The 18,826-nt window shown below is 47.7% G+C and overlaps 1 protein-coding gene across 2 annotated transcripts in view; it reads right to left on the bottom strand.

Moving 5' to 3' along the window:
• The window catches only part of UNK (unk zinc finger), a 110,445-nt gene extending 105,514 nt beyond the window's left edge, over positions 1–4,931 (bottom strand). For both annotated transcript variants that reach the window (XM_069752046.1, XM_069752047.1), the window contains exon 1: positions 4,759–4,931. In XM_069752046.1, coding sequence (XP_069608147.1) covers positions 4,759–4,865 — 107 coding nt within the window. In that variant the 5' untranslated portion in view covers positions 4,866–4,931. The remainder of the gene's footprint in view (positions 1–4,758) is intronic.
• Positions 4,932–18,826: the final 13,895 nt, after the last annotated feature.

Below are 18,826 nucleotides of genomic sequence, written 5' to 3'. Positions count from 1 at the left end.
TGCTTAGATTTTTGTCTCTTTTTGGCCTGGGTGAAAAAAGATTTGTGGGAAAGAGTGTCAGCTTTATAGGCAGAGGGGTTTTAACACTCACCCAGTGAAGCTGTACGGTACAGGATCAGGTTGCTGAAGCGCCTTCCTGGATCTGGAATCTGAGGCTTCGCTTCTGTGGCTGGCATCCGAGGACCTCCTGCTGGGTGGCTCCCCTGCTGGGTCCACCGTCTTGCCTGGGGATGACATGTTGCATCGCCTGTGCGTTTGCAACCATCCCCTTTTTATATGCCAAGATCCGGATTTTTTTTTTTTTTTTCATTCAACCCCACACAGCGGTGTACTGCGCCTGCGCGAACCGCGCTTCCCCTCACCGCTGTGTGAGTGACCCGGAAGTATACCATTACCTCCGGGTTAGCAAGGGGAATCTTCCCCCGCTCCACGCATGTGCGGCCGCCATTATTCCAGGCTGCAGCTGGGAGCGGTGTGCCGGCTGCCGCTGCTGCAGAGCCACGAATCGCGGACCTCCCATAAGTCGGTCCGCGTCCGGCGTCTCCATCGGCCGCACCGGGATTCGGCCAGCCCCTATGGACCCAGCCATCCCACATGCCGGCCAGACGAGGGGGGAGCCGTCTAACGGAGTCTCCCCCGACGCTGCTTCAGGACCGCATCCCCTGCCGTTCCCGCAGAGACCGCACAGGCGGATGCTTGTGGCCCAGGTATGGTTGTAGATTTTCCTTGGAGAATCCAGCGATCCTGTCCCCTGGGAACAGGAAACCTAAACTGAGGAGAGGGGGACCGCCCCCTTTTATGTCTCTGTAGGTTTCCTGTTCCTTGGGGCGGATCCCTATCTCTCCAGTGGGTGCTGTCATGGCGAAGGGTAAAAATGAGCTTTTTCTGTCTTACCCATGTGGGGGAGTGACGTGTCTCACCGTTGCCCCTTATACTTACATGTGCTCTTCAATATGCGACGTCTTTTTTCTTCTCTTTAGGGTCTGTTTCCACGATCAGGAAACGCTGCGTGTCTGACGCTGCATAGAGCCGCAGCGTCCAGATGTTACAGCATAGTGGAGGGGATATAATGTAACACGCACGCGGCGGCCCTGCGACTCCGGACATGCTGCGCGTCTTTTCAGATCGCAGCATGTCCGTATATCTTGCGGCGACGCTGCGTCGCCGCAAGATATAGCACAGGGCCCTATGGTGGGGAGCGATGATGCCGGATGTGTGCTGTGAACACATCCGGCATCATCGCATCCCAGAAGGGGACGGGGCTTAGCGCAGAGCGGCAAAGCCGCTCCGACGATACCGCCGGCCATCCTGATCGTGGACACGCAGCCTCAGCGTAATTTGGCTCTCTAGCAATCCTATGGGCAGCTCTCACTGGAATTTTGTTTGGTCTTCCATATCTTATCTTGACCTCCACTGTTCCTATTAACTGCCATTTCTTAATTTACATTCCTAATTGAGGAAAGGGCAACTTTAAAATGCTTTGCCATCTTCTTATAGCCTTCTCCTTCTTTGTGGGCCTCCACCATTTTCATAGTGCAAAACAGCTGGTAGGGTTTTGAACAAGGTTAGAGGAGGCCGGGTTTATATAAAGCTGAGAAATTTGCATCACCTGGCCTTTCCTAACAATGATAGGGTTACGGCTTGTGTACTAACAGGCTACTTAAAGGGACTCTGTCACCTGAATTTGGAGGGAACAATTTTCAGCCATAGGGGCGGAGTTTTCGGGTGTTTGATTCACCCTTTTCTTACCAGCTGGCTGCATGCTGGCTGCAATATTGGATTGAAGTTCATTCTCTGTCCTCCATAGTACACGCCTGTGCAGGGCAATCTTGCCTTGTGCAGGCATGTACTACGGAGGACAGAGAATGAACTTCAATCCAATATTGCAGCCAGCGGGTAAGGAAAGGGTGAATCAAACACCCGAAAACCCCGCCCCTATGGCTGAAAATTGTTCCCTCCAAATTCAGGTGACAGAGTCCCTTTAAGGTCTGAAACCTTGGTCAATGTTATCGGAGCACCCAAATCTCCAAGGGTGCCAAAACTTTTGCATTAGCCTATTTTCCTTTTTGTAATTTTTTAAAAAGTAAAATATGAAAACAGATATTTTTTCCCTAAAATACAAAGGAAATGTGTCATCTTTAGCTTTAGGCCTTTCAAAGATCATTTATAATAATAATAATCTTTATTTATATAGCGCCAACATATTCCACAGCGCTTTACAGTTTAACAGTTTCAAACACAAAAGTCATTTCACCTTTAACTTGCTTAACTGTTCACAATAACAGAGTAATGTTGCCCGGGGGTAACTAAACTTCCATACCACTCTATACGGTATTTTCGATAGGAGGACCTGAAATTGTGATAACTTTAATGTAACAAAAAAATTGCTAAAATATAAAAATTTGAATTACCCTCTTTATCCCCCTCATTAAAAAAAAAATGGGGCTGTTTGGTCACTATACTGCCCTGAAAAAAAAAAGCCACAGTGATCAAAATGTCATGTGTGTTCCAAATCCATAGCAAAATAGCACCACACAAAACAAGACTACACACAGGTCAGTACATGGAAAAATACAAATGTTCTTACAGTACTTGGAAAATTGGCAATTTTTGTTTTTTAACTTTTTTTACCATGTACAAAATTTTTTTTAAAAATCTATACAAGTTTCTTGTCGCTACACTCATATCATCAGGTCATTTTGACCACACAATCAACGTATTAAAGACAATCTTAACCCCTTCACGACATGCGCCGTACTAGTACTGCGCATGCCGTGTCACCCCCTTTGATGTGGGCTCCGGCGGTGAGCCCACATCAAAGTCGCGACATGTCAGCTATTTTGTACAGCTGACATGTGCGCACAATAGCGGCAGGTGAAATCGCTATTCACCCGCCGCTATTAACCTGTTAAATGCCGCTGTCAAACAGACAGCGGAATTTAACTACCGCATCCGGCCGGGCGGCCGGAAATGACATCATCGCCGACCCCCGTCACATGATCGGGGGTCGGAGATGCATCAGGATGGTAACCATAGAGGTCCTTGAGACCTCTATGGTTACTGATGCCGGCCTGCTGTGAGCGCCACCCTGTGGTCAGCGCTCACAGCACACGTGCAATTCAGCTACACAGCAGTGATCTGATGATTGCTGCTATGTAGCAGAGCCGATCAGGCTATGCCAGCTTCTAGCCTCCCATGGAGGCTATTGAAGCATGGCACAAGTAAAAAAAAAAAAATGTTTTTAAAAATATGAAAAAAATATTAAAAATATAAAAGTTTAAATCAATCGCCTTTCGCCCCATCCTAAATAAAATAATAATAAAAAAAAAAATCAAACATACACATATTTGGTATCGCCGTGTTCAGAATCGCCCGATCTATCAATAAAAAAAGCATTAACCTGATCGCTAAACGGTGTAGCGAGAAAAAAATCCGAAACGCCAGAATTATGTTTTTTTGGTCGCCGCGACATTGCATTAAAATGCAATAACGGGCGATCAAAAAATAAGCCCTCACCTGACCCCAGATCACGAAAAATGGAGACGCTACGAGTATCGGAAAATGGCACTTTTTTTTTTTAAGCAAATTTTGGAATTTTTTTTCACCACTTGGATAAAAAATAACCGAGACATCTTTGGTGTCTATGAACTCGTACTGACCTGGAGAATCATAATGGCAGGTTAGTTTTAGCATTTAAAGAACCTAGCAAAAAAGCCAAACAAAAAACAAGTGTGGGATTGCACTTTTTTTGCAATTGCACCGCACTTGGAATTTTTTTCCCGTTTTCTAGTAAAAGACATGGTAAAACCAATGATGTCGTTCAAAATACAACTCGTCCCGCAGAAAATAAGCCCTCACATGGCCAAATTGATGGAAAAATAAAAAAGGTATGGCTCTGGGAAGGAGAGGAGTGAAAAACGAACACGGAGAAACAAAAAATCCCAAGGTCAAGAAGGGGTTAAAGACAATCTTAAAAAAAATGCCAATTTTTTTCTTACCACCATTTTATTCCACTTAGGATTTCCCCCCACTTTTCAGTACATTATATGGTAAGATTAATGATGTCACTCAAAACTACAACTCGCCCTGCAAAATAAAATAATAAAAAATACCAAGCTGGCGCATGGATGTGACGATGGAGGAAGAGAATTTTTTTGGAGGGAAAAGGGAGGCAAAAATGCAACCGTAAAGACAAAAATTGTCTGCAGCAGCAAAGGGTTAAAGCGGGTTTTGGGTGATGCGGGTTACCGACCCCTTAGGACCAGTGTGATTAGAGAGGGGGCGGATTTTGGGACCCCTGAGACGGACAACACTGGGCTCATTGGCACGGCAGAGTGGAGCATCCAGGGGGATGAAAAACTAAAAGACACAACTCCTTCATCCACTTTAGCCTGGCAAATACCGTATAGGCTGTACCATAGCGACACATTGGACTGCAGAGGGCCTGCATACACAAAACGGTAATCAAGTTTATTCATTTCTAATGGCCCACAGCTCTCAGGTGGCAGGAGCCTCCACCATTTTCCATGCATTCCCTCTTCAATAAAGAAGCAGCTCCTGGTGACTACACAGCTGTTCCTATCTCCGTGTGGTGAGGCGGGCGGCACAGAGCAGGCATCGCCCCAGCGGCCCCGGCCCCGCCCCCTCCACTAGCCAGCTTTGACCGGTTCCCGCCGGCCTAGGCGCGGGGCACTACGCGTGACTCACGCCTCCCCGCTGACGTCAGCCGTCTCGAGCTGTTTTTTTTTTTTTACGTACGTGTAGTGCTGAGGCTTCTCGGGCTGCGCCTGGAGCGCCCCGCCTGCCGCCGCTGCCGGGGAGCTAGCCGAGGCGGACGGGGAACTTGGGACAGGGCCCTTAGACATCCTTTGGCCTCCCTCCTCCGTTCCTTTTATCGCTGGGTCTACGCGGAACGCCGCGGTGGAGGCCAAATGCGCCTGCGCGGCCGCCATGAAAGGAAATGAGAAGTGCTTCCGAGGCACTGAGGGAATGCTGTGGAGTGCGAATGGCTCGGCGCTAGAGGGCGCAATAAGTAGCAAGCTGGGACGAGGGAGGCGGGTGCCGCGCGGCGTCATGGGAGTTGTAGTTTAGGGAAGAGGTTCTCCGTCTGGCTTTGTAGGAAAGGCTGCAGTGCTATAGCGAAAGTCTGTGTGGCTGTGCTAGTGATCACATGTCCGTGATAGTCTCCCACCACTGCAGCTCTTTAGTGTGTGACACGTGGCGACCTGTGGGATCAGGGGGTCCTCATGCAGATTTTGCAGCAATTTGTGGTCTGCAGTAATCTTTTCATCATCCAAAACCTAAAGTATGTTCCATGTAGAAGGCCGGGGTCACACTTGCCCGTGCAATGCGAGAAAGTCGCCTCACTACCCGGCACTGCGGGTGCGGAATGCAGTGATGGACAGGAGGCAGAGCAAGGGTTAACAAGTTTAATAACGGGAATACTCCGCAGGGAGGAAAAGGGTTATGCAGTGCAAATGGCAAAATGGATATGCAGCTCAGATGAAAGTCAGTGGTTGCTAAGAATATGAAGTCAATGGCGCCGACAATGGCAGGCACGGTGTCTTTTCCAGTGATATTCTGTGAAAACAACAATGCCTCATCTTCTGGCAGTGGTCAGTTTCCAGTACTTTCCGCTACCACTATCAATATTCTACAGTGCTTGCAAAGGTGTGGGCCACAGTCGTGTACAAGCCCAACGTGGCTCTGCAAATATACACGGGCAAAGTCAGGGTCTCCTGTGGGTGGGAAAGTATGTGCTGGTAAGGTGGGTCACACAAGTCTATCCAGTACTCGGTTCTCTCTTTGCGGCACATGTGCTATACTCCTGGTCATGAAGCACATGGCACCTCGATCTCTCTAAGGCTTCTTTCACACTTGCGTCGGTACGCGGCCGCCGCTAAGCATCGGTGCGACGTACCGACAGACGTTGTGCAAATTCGGCACAACGTGGGCAGCGGATGCAGATTTTCAACGTATCTGCTGCCCATTGTAAAGTCCCGGGGAGGAGGGGGTGGAGTTCCGGTCACGCATGCGCGGTAGGAAAGGCCGGACCCGACTTACGAAAAAACGTTCCCTTGAACATTTTTTCGTGACAACGGTCCGCCAAAACACGACGCATCCAGTGCATGACGTACGCGACGTATGGCCACATGTTGTGATCCGTCGGCAATGCAAGTGTATGGGCACATTTGCAGGATGCGTTTTTTTCCCAAAATGACGCATTGCGATGGACAGCAAACAACGCAAGTGTGAATGTAGCCTTAGGCCTCTTTCACACCGTCTTTGAGCTCCCGTCACAATCCGTCGATTTTTGAAAAAACAGGATCCAGCAAATTTTTCTGCTGGATCCTGTGTTTTCCCATAGACTTGTATTAGCGACAGATTGTGACGGATGGCAATCCGTTTCATCCGTCGTGCACTGGATCCATCGGAAAACTGCTGTCCGTCGGGCAGAGAAAACGTTCAGAGGAACGTTTTTTCTGTAAGTCGGAAAATCGCTCAGTGACGAGTCCTGCGCTGCCCGTCGTTGCCTATAATGGAAGCCTATGGACGCAGGATCCGTCGCTGACTGTGAAAAGAAGGAATCCAGCAACGGATGCCGTCTTTTGAAACTGAGCATGCGCGGAAGAATTTCCCGTCGGGGAAATTCTCTCTCTCTCAAGATATAATGTTATAAATAATAATTTAAAAAAAAAATCGCAATATTATTTATTTATATAGCACCATTAATTCCATGGTGCTGTACATGAGAAAGGGGTTACATACAGGGTTATAGATATCGTTATCAGTAAACAGGTTTACAGTGACAGACTGGTACAGGACCCTGTCCTTGCAGACTTACATTCTATGGGATAGTGGGGAAGAGACAGAAGGTAGGGGTGAGGTGGCGGCTCTGGCAGCGGTGGCTTGGTTATTGTAGGCTGTAGGCGTTCCAGCAGTTAGAAGAGGGATAGAAGTACATGGGATTCAGAGGGTGCAGTGGCTAGTTCAGATTAGGAGACAGTTCGCACATACTTGTGAATGAAAGGAGATGGATCAGGGCATGACAGCATGAAGGAGAATATACCATGGGTTATCTTTCTGCTATATTTCTGATGACACTTAAAAGATGTCACTTCAAATGATGTCACATCTATTCTTACCTTCCGGCATCCCGCGCAGCGTTACCGATGCTCCCGGCAGCTAGTGTTCCCATGGATGCATTGCGAAATGACCTGATGACGTCGCATTCTCGTGAGAGGTCATTGCACGCAAGGCATTACTGGGAACACCAGCTACCGGGATCATCGCGAGCATCGGTAACGCTGCGCGGGATGCCGGAAGGTAAGAATATTGCGATTTTTCATGATTTTTAAACTGTGTTGTGTATGCTTTTTTCGCAGCGGAAAACCGCTGCGAAGACGCATACACAACAGGTGCACATAGTCTCGACGGGTCCGTCAGAAAAAAACGGGCCCAGTGCACCCGTTTTTTAAAATTTGCACAGGATCCGTCATTTCAACATTTTGTCGGATCCTATGCAGATTGTAAAAATGGAAATGTGAAAGAAGCCTAAGTTACTGGGCATGCTGCACTCTCCTCTCTATGCTGCGCGCTGCCTGTTCCCGCCAAGACTGAAGCACCGACAACCACTGGTGCGCTGCTTCTCCGGCAGCATGCACACAGTACTCACTAGCACGGAACATTCAACACCTCCGTAGTGACCAACAGGCACCCTGCACATTTCTCCTCACAGTCTTTGTCAGCGGGGCTTGGGCACGGGCCTGCGCTGTACGGATGCTCCGGGACCGCAGCACTCACTGGTCCCTGCTGCCCACTGTCTGTTCCCACTAAGTCTCTCTCTGAGCTGCTGCTGAGCGCACGGCTCCCCTCAGCGCAGCGGTCCCTCTGCAGGCAGGGAACCCTCTCAATGCAGCCTGTCGCAGCGCCGGTACCCTGTGGGGAGGACAGGGTGTGCCGTTCACCTGACTGTGCGCTGCCCTGGGTTGTCACCAAACTGCCATCTGCTGCGCACACTTTCACCTTTATATATGCCCCTGCCCGCACAGTCAGGAGGAAGGTCTGGCTTGCTATTGCTTCCCCCCGGAAATGGGATGCAACCTCGACAGTTCCGGCCTCGGCAAGCAGGTAGCCACAGTGCTGTCGTCCCCCTTACACTCCTGCCGGCACTCAGGACCAGAGTGTGTGGCTACATGTATTTCTATGTTGGGCATTGAGGCGAGAGAATGAGAGAGTTTCTCATTGCACTCGCAAGTGTGACCCCGTCCTAAGGCTATATATGCTCCAATAAAGAGCCAATTTGGCAGGTATTGTTTCTTGGCCACACATCTAATATATAATTGCCTAGAATACTACTTCCTGCAATTTGTGCCAACTTCCGTGGCTTTGTCCGGAGCTAATGCCTGGAGCTAATGTCCGGAGATTAATTGCCTAGAATACTAGTTCCTGCAATTTGTGCCAACTTCCGTGGCTTTGTCCGGAGCTAATGTCCGGAGCTAATGTCCGGAGCTAATGTGCGGAGATAATGTCCGGAGCTAATGTCCGGAGATAAGTGACGTCAACAGTGTCCAGTGTCTGATTGGTTGCCGCCTGCTGCGAGCGACCAATCAGAAACGTGCCGTACTGTGACACACTCCGCCCGCCATTTTGGTGTGATTTTTGAATTTTTACCTCACAGCAAGTTTCTACTGCGTGGAGGCGGGCCCAGTGACGTTGCTCTTCAAGCTCCTGCCGAATTTCAAGTATATATGGATTCTAGACTCCCGATTCTTTAGAATTGGGCTGCCATCTAGTGTAAGATAAATGTTGATCAAAAGGCAGCTGATGAGTGATGTGCAGTATCGTTTGTATAAGACCATGTTCACATGTTATTATTATTTATTGTTATAGCGCCATTTATTCCATGGCGCTTTACATGTGAGAAGGGGTATACATAATAAAAACAAGTACAATAATCTTAATACAAGTCATAACTGGTACAGGAGGAGTGAGGACCCTGCCCGAGAAGGCTAACAGTCTACAAGGGATGGGTGAGAATACAGTACAGTATTCTACCTCATTTGTGTAAGCCAAAACCAGGTGTGGGTGATGAATGCAGAAGTGCTGCATATGTTTCTATTATACTTTTCCTCTGATTGTTCCTCTCCTGGTTTTGGCTTACAAATACTGAGGTAAAAAACTCACCAAATACTGCTAGTGTGAACTTGGCCTTGGACTGCAAGATTATTGTGCAATGAGCGTTTCTACTTGCATTGTAAATGCCCCTGTAGGGTTGCAGGGTGGGCTCTAACTGTGACACAGGTCATGTGGTTGAAGATTGCTGTGTGCCACTGCTATCCCATGGCATAATGCAAATGCATCGGGTTGAACTGCAATCTGAAAGGTACCACGAATAGCAAACGCTCCTATCCTTGTCTGATAGTTCCTCAGTCAAAAATCCCACTGACTGTCAAATTCACAACCTTGCTCAGTCAGTCTTTGAGGCCTCTGGAGTGCTGCTCTTTCCATTTTTGCCTCGACTTAGGTGGCTAACGCTATGGTCGCTTGGGCAGTAAGTTTAGCCACAGCCATTCAGGATAGTCATCTTCCCCCGAAGGCAGCAAGCCTCGCTAGTCAGATATTTCTGGCCAGGGATTTTGTAGTAAACGCTTCTTTAGATACGGCCAATTGCACTACACAGGCAGCAGCAAATGCCGTCTCCATCAGGAGGGCGCTATGGCTCAGAGAATGGCGAGCGGATTCTGCTTTCAAAAGGTCATTAACCTCTACACAATGACTTGTTATAGTATATGGTGGGCACCGACAAAGTAGGCGGCTGTCTACTTTCATTCCGACAAGCCTGGCTCTCAGTCATTCACAACGAGTGGGTTAGAGAACTGGTGTCCTCCAGATACAAAATAGAGCTTTCTTCCCTTCCCTCAACACTTTTTTCCTGTCTTCTCCCAAAACAATGACAAGAGCCTTAGATGCTCTCCAAAGGGACAGAGTCATTATTCCGGTCCCTCAAGACAGAAGGTTCAAGGGTTTTTACTCAAACCTATTTGTGGTTCCGAAAAAGGATGGCACATTGCGACTCATACTGGACCTAGAATTGTTAAACAAATTTGTCAAGAGTGCAACGTTTCAGAATGGAGTCCCTCCGCTCAGTCGTCACCTCGATGGAAAAAGGGGAGTTTCTAGCATCCATCGACATCCAGGAGGTTTACCTTCACATCCCGATTTTTTTCCTCCCCACCAAAGATTTCTATGTACTTTGGTTGGTGGGGACCACATCCAGTTTGTAGCTTTGCCCTTCGGCCTCGCCACCGCCCCCAGAGTTTTCACCAAAGTCATAGCGGTGGTCATGGCCATTCTTCACGCTCGGGGTGTGGCGGTGCTTCCATACCTGGACGATCTGCTCATCAAAGGACCATCATTTCGGGCCTGCAAGGAGTGCGTATCACGGTGGATACATTTTCTCACCTGGGTTGGAAGATAAACTTAAAAAAGTCTTCTCCAGTGCCAGCTCAGCAGATTTCCTTCTTGGGAATGATCATGAACACTTCCCGCGGGTTGGTAATTCTCCCTCCGGAAAAGGTCTTAGGCCGGCGTCACACTAGCGTATTGCATCCGATGCGAGATGCTAATGACACTCGGCTCCTGCTCGCAGCAGAGCAGGAGCCGAGTGTCATGCGTCTGTGCTCCGATTCTCTTGCACAGGGAGGATCGGAGCACAGCTGCGGAGGAGGCGGAGAAATGAATTTCTCCATCTCCTCCATTGCTGGGGTCTGCTTATAGCGCACATCACTCGGATGATATCCGAGTGGTGTGCGCTGTCTCACTCGCACCCATAGGCTTATATGGGTGCGAGTGAGCGGAGAGTTTTCCTCGGTCCGAGACAATCGCAGCATGCTGCGATTGTCTCGGACCGATGAAAACGGCCGACAAAAAGTCGGCTGCTGGGAGCGGCCTCATATGTTAACATTGGTCCGAGTGCAATGCGATTTTTTATCGCATTGCACTCGGCCGTTTTAAACGCCAGTGTGACGCCGGCCTTAGCCTTACAACAGGGAGCACAGATGCTCTCCCGCTCTTTCCCTCACTCCATACGATTCAGTATGGGGATTCTCGGCAAAATGGTGGCAGCGATAGAGGTGGTTCCATGTGCGCAGCTACACCTCCACCATTTGTAACATGCACTTCTGATGGCTTGGGACAGGAACCCATTCCCTGTTGACCGTCGATTCCGTCTGCCTCAGTGGGTCAGGTAGACCCTCAGGTGGTGGACGCTGAAGTCTTCACTGGATCAGGGAAGTCCTTCCAGTACGTTGGCTGGCTGGTGGCCACCCACGCTGGGGTGCAGTTTTCTGCCATCACACGGCACAGGGAAGCTGGTCTTCTCGAGTCGCGTCTGATGATCAACATTTTGGAGATACCGGCAATCAAGTTAGCCCTTCTGCTTTTTCATCATCCCCTGGCAGGTCGTCACATCATGATCCAATCCGACAATGCCACAGCTGTGGGGTACATCAACCGTCAGGGGAGCACCCGCAGCAGGACAGCCATGCACAAGGTAAGTCACATACTTCGTTGGGCCGAGAGGAACCACTCAGCCATATCGGCGGTTCACATCCTGGGAGTAGAGAATTGGGCTGCAGATTTCCTCAGCCACCAAGACCTCGCCTCAGGAGAGTGGTCTCTTCATCCGGAGATCTTTCAGCAGATTTGTCATCACTAGGGGACTCCGCATGTGGATCTGATGGCCTCACGGCTAAACACAAAGGTTTCCAAGTTGATAGCTCAGTCCCTTGACCCAGTAGCCATCGAAGCGGATGAACTGGTTCTTCCGTGGCAGCAATTTCAGCTTCCGTATGTATTTTCTCCTGCTCCCCTTCCAAGGGTCATCAAAAGGATCAGGGTGGAGGGGGTACCAGTAATCCTGGCACCGCCGGTCTGGCTGCGCCGGGCGTGGTAAGCGGATAGTTCAACTCATCGCCCACATTCCCTGGCGACTCCCGGGTCACCCAGATCTGCTTTCCCAGGGCCCTATTTACCACCAGAACCCCGGGGCTGTGTGTTTAATGGCATGGCCGTTGAATCCTGGGTTCTAGCTTAATCAGGATTTTCTCAACAAGTGATCTTCTCCATGATTAGTGCTAGGAAACTCGCGTCTATGCGCATTTATCATCACACCTGGAAGACTTTCTTCTCTGGTGCAGGGACACAGCACCCACCCTTTTAGCCTAATGGCTTGTGTTCATTCTTAGTTTTGACATAGTTTATTCTTGTTATTAGTTACAAGCTCCTACTGCTTTGTTACCGAACTGGTTCAGGTTAGAGCCAACAGAGGGTGTATACTGCAGGGGAGGAGCTAATCTTTCTAAGTTCACTTAGTGTCCTCCTAGTGGGAGTAGCATAACACTCATGGTCCTGTGTCCCCCAATGATTGGCTCGGAGAAAAGGATTTTACGGTGAGTACACAAAAATCCCTATTTCATGCGAGTACAACCCGATTTTAAAACCTAGCATCTGAATGACTTCCGATTTACATGTGTATGCAATCCGATTCCAATGCAATTTTAACATGGACCATTTCTCTATGTCATTTACACCTAACTAGTTTTCCGAGGAAATATTCTTCAATATATATACACTGCTCAAAAAAGTAAAGGGAACACTTAAACAACAGAATATAACTCCAAGTAAATCAAACTTCTGTGAAATCAAACTGTCCACTTAGGAAGCAACACTGACAATCGATTCGTGCAGTTGAGCAATGGTTATACTACAGAATACCGAACTACTCTAATAATAGAGAAGAAAGAACAATAGGATATTGATATTAGTAGACTTACTTAACTTGTCAATGGTGGTGTAGCGTCTCGTGATGACAGGCACAATGTCCATCTCAAGATGAAGTGTCAGTACATTTCAGAGCTATAGTGCATGGCGGACCTTCTGGTTCAGGACGGTGTAGAGCGCGATAGAAACGTAGGAGAGCAACAACCCAGCAGCAGGACCGCTACCTCAGCCTTTGTGCAAGGAGGAGCAGTGCCAGAGCCCTGCAAAATGACGACTAGCAGGTCATAAATGTGGATGTGTCTGCACAAATGGTTAGAAACCGACTCCATGAGGATGGTCTGAGTGCCCGACGTCCACAGATGGGGATTGTGCTCACAGCCCAACACCATGCAGGACACTTGGCATTTGCCACAGAACACCAGGATTGGCAAATTCGCCACTGGCACCCTGTGTTCTTCACAGATGAAAGCAGGTTCACACTGAGCACATGTGACAGAGTCTGGAGACGCCGTGGAGAGCGATCTGCTGCCTGCAACATCCTTCGGCATGATCGGTTTGGCAGTGGGTCAGTAATGGTGTGGGGTGGCATTTCTTTGGAGGGCCGCAGGTAGTCTGACTGCCATTAGGTACCGATATGAGATCCTCAGACCTCTTGTGAGACCATATGCTGGTGCAGTAGACCCTGGGTTTCTCTTAATGCAGGACAATGCCAGACCTCATGTGGCTGGAGTGTGTCAACAGTTCCTGCAAGATGAAGGCATTGAAGCTATGGACTGGCCGCCTGTTCCCCAGACCTGAATCCGATTGAACACATCTGGAACATCATGCCTCGCACCATCCACCAACGTCACGTTGCACCACAGACTGTCCAGGAGTTGGCGCATGCTTTAGTCCATGTCTGGGAGGAGATCCCTCAGGAGACCATCCGCCGCCTCATCTGGAGCATGCCCAGGCATTGTAGAGAGATCATACAGGCACGTGGAGGCCACACACACTACTGAGCATAATTTCCTTGTCTTGAGGCATTTCCACTGAAGTTGAATCAGCCTGTAACTTCATTTTCCACTTGGATTTTGAGCATCATTCCAACTACAGACCTCCTTGTGATATTAACCCCTTAGTGACAGAGCCAATTTGGTACTTAATGACCGAGCCAATTTTTGCAAATCTGACCACTGTCACTTTATGAGGTTATAACTCTGGAACGCTTTAACGGATCCTGCTGATTCTGAGATTGTTTTTTCGTGACATATTGTACTTCATGATAGTGGTAACATTTCTTCGACATTACTTGCAATTATTTATGAAAAAAACGGAAATATGGCGAAAATTTTTAAAATTTTGCAATCTTCAAACTTTGTATTTTTATGCCCTTAAATCAGAGAGATATGTCACGAAAAATAGTTAATAAATAACATTTCCCACATGTCTACATCAGCACAATTTTGGAAACAAAATTTTTTTTTTTGGTTAGGGAGTTATAAGGGTTAAAAGTTGACCAGCAATTTCTCATTTTTACAACACTATTTTTTTTTTTAGGGACCACATCACATTTGAAGTCATTTTGAGGGGTCTATATGATAGAAAATAACGAAGTGTGACACCATTCTAAAAACTACACCCCTCAAGGTTCTCAAAACCACATTCAAGAAGTTTATTAACCCTTTACGTGCTTCACAGGAACTGAAACAATGTGGAAGGAAAAAATGAACATTTAACTTTTTTTTGCAAACATCTTAATTCAGAGCCATTTTTTTTATTTTCACATGTGTAAAAACAGAAATGTAACCATAAATTTTGTTATGCAATTTCTCCTGAATACGCCAATACCCCATATGTGGGGGTAAACCACTTTTTGGGTGCGCCGCAGAACTTGGAAGTGAAGGAGCGCTGTTTGACTGTTTCAATGCAGAATTGGCTGGAATTGAGATCGGACGCCATGTCACGTTTAGAGAGCTCCTGATGTACCTAAACAGTGGAAACTCCCCACAAGTGACACCATTTTGGAAACTAGACCCCTTAAGGAACTTATCTAGATGTGTGGTGAGCACTTTGAACCCCCAAGTGCTTCACGGAAGTTTATAACGTAGAGCCGTGAAAAAAAAAAATCGCATTTTTTCTACAAAAATGATCTTTTTGCCCCCAAATTTTTATTTTCACAAGGGTAACAGGAGAAATTAGACCACAAAAGTTGTTGTGCAATTTCTCCTGAGTACGTTGATACCCAATATGTGTGGGTAAACCACTGTTTGGGTGCACCGCAGAGCTTGGAAGAAAAGGAGTGCCGTTTTACTTTTTCAATGTAGAATTGTCTGGAATTGAGATTGGAAGCCATGTCGTGTTTGGAGAGCCCCTCATGTGCCTAAACAGTAGAAACTAGACCCTCCATGGAACTTATCTAGATGTGTGGTGAGAACTTTGAATGCCCAAGTGCTTCACAGAAGTTTAGAATGCAGAGTCGTGAAAATAAAAAATATTTTTTTTTCCACAAAAAAGATTTTTTGGCCCCCAAGTTTTTATTTTCACAAGGGTAACAAGAGAAATTGGACCCCAAAAGTTGTTGTCCAATTTGTCCCGAGTATGCTGGTACCCCATGTGTGGGGGTAAACCACTGTTTGGGCGCACGGCAGAGCTCGGAAGGAAGGAGCGCCATTTTGGAATGCAGACTTTGATAGAATGGTCTGCGGGCGTTATGTTGCGTTTGCAGAGCCCCTGATGTACCTAACCAGTAGAAACCCTCCACAAGTGACCCCATTTTGGAAACTAGACCCCCCAAGGAACTTATCTAGATGAGTGGTGAGAACTTTGAATGCCCAAGTGCTTCACAGAAGTTTAGAATGCAGAGTCGTGAAAATAAAAAATATTTTTTTTTCCACAAAAAAGATATTGTAGCCCCCAAGTTTTTATTTTCCCAAGGGTAACAGGAGAAATTGGACCCCAAAAGTTGTTGTTCAATTTATCCTGAGTACGCTGATGCCCCAAATGTGGGGGTAAACCACTGTTTGGGCGCACGGCAGAGCTCGGAAGGGAAGGAGCGCCGTTTTGGAATGCAGACTTAGATAGAATGGCCTGTGGGCGTTATGTTGCGTTTGCAGAGCCCCTGATGTACCTAAACAGTAGTAACCCCCCACAAGTGACCCTGTTTTGGAAACTAGACCCCCCAAGGAACTTATATAGATGTGTGGTGAGAACTTTGAATGCCCTAGTGCTTCACAGAAGTCTATAATGCAGAGTCATAAAAATAAAAAATATTTTTTTTCCACAAAAAAGATTTTGTAGCCCCCAAGTTTTTATTTTCACAAGTGTAACAGGAGAAATTGGACCCAAGAAGTTGTTGTCCAATTTATCCCGAGTACGCTGATGTCCCATATGTGGGGGTAACCCACTGTTTGGGCGCACGGCAGAGCTCAGAAGGGAGGGAGCACCATTTGACTTTTTGAGCGCAAAGTTGGCTGTCGTGTTTGGAGACCCCCTGATGTACCTAAACAGTGGAAACCCCCCAATTCTAGCTCCAACCCTAACCCCAACACACCCCTAACCCTAATCCCAACCCGATCCATAATCCTAATCACTAACCCTAATGATAATCACAACCCTTACCCCAAAACAACCCTAATGTCAACCCTAACCATAACCCTAATCAAAACCCTAAATCCAACACACCCCTAATCCTAATCTCAACCCTAATCCCAAACCTAACCCTAATCCCAAGCGTAAACCTAATGCCAACCCTAACCCTAATACTAACCCTAATCCAAACCCTAACCCTAATCCCAACCCTAGCCCTAACTTTAGCCCCAACCCTAGCCCTAACTTTAGCCCCAACCCTAACCCTAGCCCTAAGGCTACTTTCACACTTGCGTCGTTTGGCATCCGTCGCAATCCGTTGTTTTGGACAAGAAACGGATCCTGCAAATGTACCCGCAGGATGCGTTTTTTGCCCATAGACTTGTATTGCCGACGGATCGTGATGGATAGCCACACGTCGCGTCCGTCGTGCACTGGATCAGTGTTTTGGCGGACCGTCAGCACAAAAAAAGTTCAATGTAACGTTTTTTTGTACGTCGCATCCGCCATTTCTGACCTCGCATGCGTGGCCGTAACTCCGCCCCCTCCTCCCCAGGACATAGATTGGGCAGCGGATGCGTTGAAAAACTACATCCACTGCCCACGTTGTGCACAATTTTCACAACGTGCGTCGGTATGTCGGGCCGATGCATTGCGACGGCCCCGTACCGACGTAAGTGTGAAAGAAGCCTAACCCTAAATTTAGCGCCAACCCTAACCCTAAATTTAGCCCCAACCCTAACCCTAAATTTAGCCCCAACCCTAACCCTAAATTTAGCCCTAACCCTAGCCCTAACCCTAATCCTAGCCCTAACCCTAGCCCTAACCCTAACCCTAATTTTAGCCCCAACTGCTGTTCTCCTGCCGGCCGGCAGATGGAGACAGATGGCGGGTGCACTGCGCATGTGCCCGCCATTTTCTTTTCCCCGGCGGCCAGGAGGAGCAGCAGGAGGACCCAGGGACACCGGTGAGTATGATAGGGTCCCCGAATCCCCCTATTTCTCTGTCCTCTGATGTGCGATCACATCAGAGGACAGAGAATTACACTTTGCTTTTTTTTTTTTTTTTTTTTTGCGGTCGCCGGTAAACAGTTAATTACCGGCGATCGCAAAACAGGGGTCGGTAAAACCGACCCCGATCATGCTCTTTGGGGTCTCGGCCTCCCCCGGCAGCCGAGACGCCAAAGATTCTCCCGGGGCCGGCCGGCGGGCGCACTGCGCATGCGCCCGCCATTTTGAACATGGCGGCGCCCACCGGGAGCCACGAGGAGCACCGGGGGAGACAGGTGAGTATCGGGGGGCGATCGGGGACCCCTTTTCTCTGTCCTCTGATGTGCAATCACATTGGAGGACAGAGAAATGAAAAAAAAAATCGCGTTTTTTTTGTTTGCGATCGCCGGTAAACGGTTAATTACCGGCGATCACAAATACGGGGTCGGTACAAAACCCCCCGAATCATGTTCTCTGGGGTCTCGGCTACCCCCGGCAGCCGAGACCCCGGAGAAAATCCGACTCTGGGGGGCGCTATTTACTTTTTCCACAGCGCCGTTAATTAACGGCGCTGTGGTTTAACCCTCCGTCACATACAACTGATCTGACAGGCGCTTCTCTTTTACTTTCATTTCTCCTTCCTCACCAGATTGTGAGGAAACCCCCTCCCTCCAGGTAGTCTCCTGTCTCTTGAAGGTCTGTGAAACCTGATATCACAGTTGGATTTCAGAGCATCAGGGGAGAGGATATAGCTGCACAGATCTCTCAGGCTCATTGTATGTGAATACGTCACATTCAGTAAGGTTGGTATTTTATGTTTTTATTCATCACAATAGTTTATTTAGCTTGTTTTATGAATGCATAGCACAAAATGTGAGGATATTTCATAGAAATAAGGGAGATTTTATAAAAGAAAGTGTGCTGCTCAGGCATATACAGTAGTTCCCTAACATATTCCTTCTCTTGCTTCAGATTATCTGCTGAAATGGAGAGGAAAATGTACAATTTATCCAAACAACTTGATGTTGAGGAAGTAACAAACATGCTGTTAGATGATAGAGACCTCACACTGAATGAGGATTTAGGAGAGGAAAGTGAGATTGATTCTCATGATGAGGTGGAAGAATGTGTCCTGGATTCTGAAACAGAGCAAGATGGTGACAGTGGTGAGGATGAAGAAGTTGGATCATATTATATTGGAAAAGATAAAAATACTAAATGGAACAAGAAGCCATTCCAGAAAAAACGTAGGGAACCTTTAAACATTATTACTCACCTTCCTGCAGTAATAGGAACTGCACGTAATGCAAAAACTGCAGTTGAATGCTGGAACAGTATATTTACAGATGACATTCTGGACTCTATTGTCACATATACCAACCAATATATAGACATTATAAAGGACAAGTACATCTGCAACAGAACCATCAAGCCCACAGATGAAATAGAACTGCGTGCTTTTTTTGGATTACTGTACCTTGCAGGAG

The sequence above is a fragment of the Ranitomeya imitator genome, chromosome 2, assembly GCF_032444005.1.
Source record: "Ranitomeya imitator isolate aRanImi1 chromosome 2, aRanImi1.pri, whole genome shotgun sequence".
Classification (NCBI taxonomy): Eukaryota; Metazoa; Chordata; class Amphibia; order Anura; family Dendrobatidae; genus Ranitomeya; species Ranitomeya imitator.
Note: the sequence above shows the minus strand (reverse complement) of the source record. Positions and strands in the feature narration are given on the sequence as shown.